Consider the following 6,355-nt stretch of genomic DNA (forward strand, 5'->3'; position numbering starts at 1 on the left):
CTGACAACAGAAGCAGATTAAAAAAAAAAAAAAGAACACTGCAGCAAATGGACACAGAGAACAGACAACTTGGGGGGGGTGAGAAATAAATAAAATAAATCTTTAAAAAATAAATTAAAAAATAAGCGGCAAAATGTTTAAAGGAAAAATTGGAATCTGCCGCTTATTCAATATTTTTTAATATGCATGTATGATTTTTTTTATTGTTGTATGTATATCACAGTATTGTCTGCCAGTAAAGGTGTTCCTAACGTGTATATTGGAATTACAGCTGGAAGTGGCTTCAGAGGAGTTTCTGAAGACCAATCTCTCACTGTAGGAATTTGATTTTTCTTAGGAGGCACATAATCCAACCAATGGAGGGAGGGAAGGTGAGGTTTCCCATTTTCCAAAAAACCTACACATTTAGTGTGTGACTGCAACCAAAAGGTGCAAGATCCAATTGTGACCAAGTTAATAAAAGTGCTGCGGCAGTAAATGGAGAAAGGATCCAAGCAAATGCCTTAACAATACCTCAATAGTGGAGACAGCACAGCACACGAAAATGCTCTAAGGGAGCAGGGGTACCCGGTCCAGTTCCACCCGAGCCTCCTGATGGCTGTGCAGCCACAGCCCTCTGCTTCCTAGGAGGAAGTCTAAGTTGCCTAAGCACCGACTAGGAAAAGCTGTGGGTCAGTGTATTCAAAACAGGGGGGAGCTTCATCAGCAAAACTGCAGGGAAGGAGAGGGAGCGAGCGAAAACTTCTAGATGCTTGTGGGTAAATTAAATTTGGTTTTTCTAAACTGTTTTTCTAGCATGTCCCACAATAAAAAATAAAATGATTTAAATTGGTTTCTTCTAATTCCAGCTTGTACGTTTCCCCCAGAAAAGGATGCTATTTTGTGGGGTCACGGAAGCATGCACAAAATGCTACGGCCAAGATTTCTCCGCTCAATTTGCAAACGCATCGCCTCAAAGCTTACGTTTGTCTTAACCAGGAATGCGGCCTGCGGACACCACTTTACAAAACAAACGCTACAAAGTCCTGTCTGAAAACAAAAGCCTTTCAATGAGGAAGAAGTCGGCGCGGGCACCCCGAACCCATCCGAGTCCCCCCGCCGCGCCTCCGGGGCCGGGAACCGACAGCCGCGGCGCTCTCCCACTCGGGCCGCCGGCCTGCGCGGCCTCCGCGGGCGTGCGGGCCAGCGGGCCCCGGCCGCCCCCGGCCGCCCCCGTCCGCCTGGGCCCACGCCCGCCGCGGGCCGTCCCGGGGCGCGGGCCGGGGCCGAGCCAAGGGCCGGGCCGCGGGCGCGGCGGGCGAGGCGGGGCGGCCGCGCGGGCGGGGACGCCGACGCCAGGCCGGGCCGAGCCCGCCGCGGGCCGCCCGCCGCGCGCCGGGACACGCTCTACCTTCTCCTCGCCGTCGTAGACGCGCACCCCGCGCTGCTGGACCACCAGGGTCTCGTTGATCTCCAGGAGGCCGCTGGCCCACACGAAGCGGTCCATGGCCGCCGCCCGCCCGCGCCAGCGCTCGCGGCCGAGCCCCGAGCCGAGCGCCGAGCGGCCTGCGGCGCCCCCTGGCGGCGGGCGGGCGGGCGGAGGGAGCGCGGCGCGAGCGCGCGGGGAGCGCCCTCTGCGGGCCCGGCCGGCCCGGCCTTCGACGGTGTCCGCGCGGGGTCCTGCAGCCTCGCGTGCGTGGCCCCGCCTGGGTCACACGCCCAGAATTTACCAGGGACTTTGAGGGAGCCCAGAGCCCGGTTGGTCTTCCTTACTGAGCATTATTCCTAAATATTTGTGGCAGTTTTCTTGGCAGGGCCTGAGAAAAAAGTAAATAGTTACTTTTTAAAAATCGTTGTGTGTGGCGTGAATGATTTTGAGAAGGGGCAGTCGGTATGTGAATATGGCCTTGTCCTCCAACATTTGTATTTACTTAAACATTTCCGGATACTAACACAGACCTCATGAATTTACATCAAAGATTAATTCAATACACAGATCTCCCATAATTTACTTTTTGGTTGATCCACACAGCCACGGCTGTGGCTACCGCCGCCTGGGCTTCCTTCCTCCACTTGTGCTTTCGCTTTATTTTATACTTTGCCTTATAAATGGACAGCTATATTTATGTTCCTACAACTGATAGATATCTTTCCCTTTAGGGTTATTTCCTTACAGTCTCTCCAGACTAGAATTACTGCCTTAAAATATGTTTATTCCCAGGAGCTAAAATAAGTACCATGGGATGGTTTGGCTTAAACGACTGGAATTTACTGGCCCCGGGTTGAGGCTAGGGGATGCCCACATGAGGTGTCAGCGGTGCAATGCTTTCTCTCGGAAGATTGTGGTGTACCTGGCTTGTCTTCCAGAGACCCTGGGTCCTTGCCTTTTCTGACACAGAGCAATGCACGTGGTGCCTCTTCTTTCTCCTCTGGTTCTACTGACTAGCAGCTTCTGTCTGTGCCCAGTGTATTCTTTCTGTGCCCAATTTCCTTTGCTGCCAAGGGCTTCAGCCACACTGGACGAAGGCCCACCTCATTTAGTTTGGGCACACCTTACCTAACGACGCTCCCAAAAGGTTTATTCACAAATGGGTTCACACCCCTAGGACCTGGAGTTGGGACCAGAACATGCTTTTTGTGGGAGATATGATTCGATTCCCAACAAAGGGTATAAACAAATTATAGAAACCATGCTACATGCTGGCAACCAATGCAGTGCCACCAGCAGTTGACCTTTCCCAGGTCAGGTAGCACGAGCTACATGAAACATGATCATTCTTGTTAATTGTGGTTACTTTACAATTATTTCATTTTTGTTTGTTTTTTTCACTTGCTAATGAGGCATGTTCTCCATAACCTTTAATCAAAAGAAAGTTTTTATCCTAAACAACAGTTAAAAAGATGTGAATGTTGGGCTACCTCCACTCAAAAGCATAGAAATATTAATTTAGACCAGATTAACACAAAATACTTTGGTGGTATGATTAAATGTTATTTTCCTTTGTTTTAACAGGTATTGTTTTATTTTTTACCTTTTAATTTAGAACTAAGTTTGGGCTTACAGAAAAGTTCGAAAACAGTGTACAGAGCTCTGTATACCCCTCACCCAGCTTCTCTTACTTAATGTTAGCATTTTATATAACAAAAAAAAAAATGTATATATACTTACCAAAACCAGGAAATTAATCTTTGTTTGAATTTCACCACTTTTCTACTGATGTCCTCAGTCTGTCCTTGATGCTTAGTACCTTGACACTTTTGAAGGGTACAGTTAACTTTGTAGGATGTCTCTCAATTTGGGATTGTCTGATAATGCCATGAAAATTAAAGAATATTCTTTGGATAAAGGCTGGAGCTGCTATGCTCCATCTAATCCTATTCCCACAGTGGCATTACTAACCCAGACATCACCAATTTTCCAAAAGCCTAACTGCCCACCCCCATGCCGAATACCTTTAGCAGGGCCTAAAAATTCAAATGATGATGATCACAGTTGTTTTTGTGTACTCCCTAAAAGAATTTTGAAAGATTACATACCCCCTCAGCCATGTGAAGATGTCTAAAATATTTCATCAAATTGCTGAGGATGGAATTTTCAGCATGTTGTAAATATTAACATTTTGTAAAACTCTGTGTCATTATTTTAAATGCATTCATTGGACTCTAGCATAAGAATCTGCCATCCACCATCATCCATTTTAAAAATGTATGAAGAGGAAGCAGCTGTGGCTCAGTCAGTTGGACTCCCGTCTACCACATGGGAGGCCCTGAGTTTGCGTCCTGGGGCCTCCTTGTGAAGGCAGGCTCGCCCACACACCGCGGAGCGCCGCCCAGCCCAAAGATGCTGCGGAGAGCTGACTCAGCAAGGTGACACAACAAAAAAGGGAGACAAGCAAAAACACAGAAGACCGCACAGCAAATGGGCATGGAGATCAGACAGCAAGCAAGCCGCAAGTGGGGGAAATAAAATAAAATAAATACAGGCACAGAAGAACGCACAGCAAATGGACACAGAGAGCAGACAGCACTCTTTCGGGGGGGGGGGGGGCGGAATTAAAAAAATGCATGAAGATTTTCTTTAATATTTGGTAATTCGGGTATCTTTCTTTTTTCCCTTGAAAAGAATGTGGTATCTTTCCTTTTTTCTCCTAACAGAATTTTGTCCTAATGAACTATAATTTTGTACTTGAACATTTTTTATTGAATAAAATTAGTCCTTCATGTGTCCACAATGTTCTGTTTAAAAAATTATTGTTGTAATTAATAGCACACAAAGGAGACTCGCAATAAAGTTATCTCAATCATATAATAATTTGATCCTTTTAAACATAAAAAATTAAATTTTCAGTTTTGATTTTTCAGTTTATGTACCTGTGAATCATGACATTGCTAGAATAAAACATGATTGGACCTCAGTTCTATTATTTGTTTTAATCAATATGAGTGCTGAAGAATCCTTCAAATAAATAGGAATGGAAGGAATTTGTTATAACAATGCTTTCCAAAACTGGAACTCCTCCTGTGCAGTATGATCAGTAATTGATCCTCAAAAATTATCATTGACCCATCAGACTAGGCAGGTCCTCCTTCATACAGAGAGAATTGAAACCATTTGACTTGCAGGAGAATTTGATAATCATTACAGTAAGTCACTTTCTTGATATGTGAAAAGTATGCCAAAAAGGCTTTACCCACACTTACCAAATGAATATTAATTTTACCTATTATTCTTTCACTTTGAACTAAACTTTGATTAATTAAATATACTCAGAACAAGTTGTGAAATGGAAATGGAAATTTTGTTAACTATTATACCAAACTAATATAACATTTTTTATAAAAAGTATTTTATCACGTGCTTGAGACATATTTTTTTACCAAAACAATGAAGTGACAGGTTTTTCTCTTTGACTTTGTGAAAAATATCTACCAGCTCTGGTTGTCAAAACAACCAACTATATCAGATTTATTTCGACAGGATAAATCTGACTATATTTCTCAGTGTAAATAAATTGCTAATATGCATTTCAAGGAATGTTATGAAAACCACTGATAAATTACAAAAGACATCTTGTAAAAAAAATCAAAGCACAGCCAAGATTAAAATGTCATATATCTAATATAATTAAATTTTATTCATTTTATAATATAAGATTAATCAAATTGTATTTTTATTAATTTATCATATTTAAATTTTAAATAATAAGTTATTTTGAAGCAAGATATATAGTAAAAACATGGTACTAATTCAGTAAAAGTGTATGTGTGTATATATTGCATATAAGCTTTTCTTATTTTTGCAATGCAAGAGAAAGATGCATACTGATAAAAGCTAATCAATCTGGCAACTAGCACATATTCTTATTCTTTAGTTAAAAGAAAGAGAACTGCACACCTACACCCTTCCACCATATCATAGATTTTGCCCACATGGGCATTGGCTCACAATCCTCTACTCCCGTTCTGTCTCCTATAAACCTATTTTCCAGGCTCTAGCTCTGTATAAGTCTGCTCAATTTGCTTAATTCATATCAGCGAGGTGATGGAATATTTGTCCTTCAATGCCTGGCAGAGTGGGCATCACCATTCCAAAATCCTCAAGAGTAGGGAATGAACAATGAACTAAATTAGACTATTATTCTACTATAGACTTATTGTTATTCTAGCAATGGAAAGACTTTTATCATTGATGTGGAGGCAGTGGCCACCAGAGGTTCTGAGGGGAGGGAGAGGGAAAAATAGGTGTAATATAGGGGCATTTTCAGGACATTGGAATTGTCCTGTATGATGTTGCAGTGACGGATACAGGCTGTAATATATTTTGTCATAATTTACAAAATTGTTCAGGACAGAGTGTAAACTATCATATAAATTATAATCCATGTTTATTGGCAATATTTCACTATGTGTTCATCAATTGTAACAAATGTACCGCACTAATGAAGAATGTTATTAATGTAGGAAAGTATGGGAGGAGGAAGGAGGAGGACATATGGGAATCCCCCATAGTTTTCTGTTTTTTTAAAGATCTATTTATTTGTTTTATTTCTCTCCCCTTCCCCCCACCGCCAGTTGTCTGTTCTCTGTGTCTATCTGCTGGGTGTTCTTCTTTGTCCGCTTCTGTTGTCAGCGGCACGGGAATCTGTGTTTCTTCTTGTTGCGTCATCTTGTTGTGTCAGCTCTCCATGTGTGCGCCACCATTCCTGGGCAGGCTGCACTTTCTTTCACGCTGGGCGGCTGTCCCTATGGGGTGCACTCCTTGCATGTGGGGCTCCCCTACACGGGGAACATCCCTGCGTGACACAGAGCTCCTTGCACGCATCAGCACTGTGCATGGGCCAGCTGCACACGGGTCAAGGAGGCCTGGGGTTTGAAC

The 6,355-nt window shown here is 43.3% G+C and overlaps 1 protein-coding gene across 2 annotated transcripts in view; it reads right to left on the bottom strand.

Moving 5' to 3' along the window:
* The window catches only part of VPS36 (vacuolar protein sorting 36 homolog), a 54,148-nt gene extending 52,581 nt beyond the window's left edge, over window positions 1-1,567 (bottom strand). Inside the window, exon 1 of one of the 2 annotated variants that reach the window (XM_058276747.2) lies at window positions 1,391-1,567. In XM_058276747.2, the coding sequence (XP_058132730.1) occupies window positions 1,391-1,486 (96 nt within the window). In that variant the 5' untranslated portion in view covers window positions 1,487-1,567. The remainder of the gene's footprint in view (window positions 1-1,390) is intronic. The other variant, XM_023586428.3, reaches the window with a different exon arrangement.
* Between the last annotated feature and the right edge of the window lie 4,788 nt (window positions 1,568-6,355).

The sequence above is a fragment of the Dasypus novemcinctus genome, chromosome 15 (genome assembly GCF_030445035.2).
Source record: "Dasypus novemcinctus isolate mDasNov1 chromosome 15, mDasNov1.1.hap2, whole genome shotgun sequence".
NCBI classification, from domain to species: domain Eukaryota; kingdom Metazoa; phylum Chordata; class Mammalia; order Cingulata; family Dasypodidae; genus Dasypus; species Dasypus novemcinctus.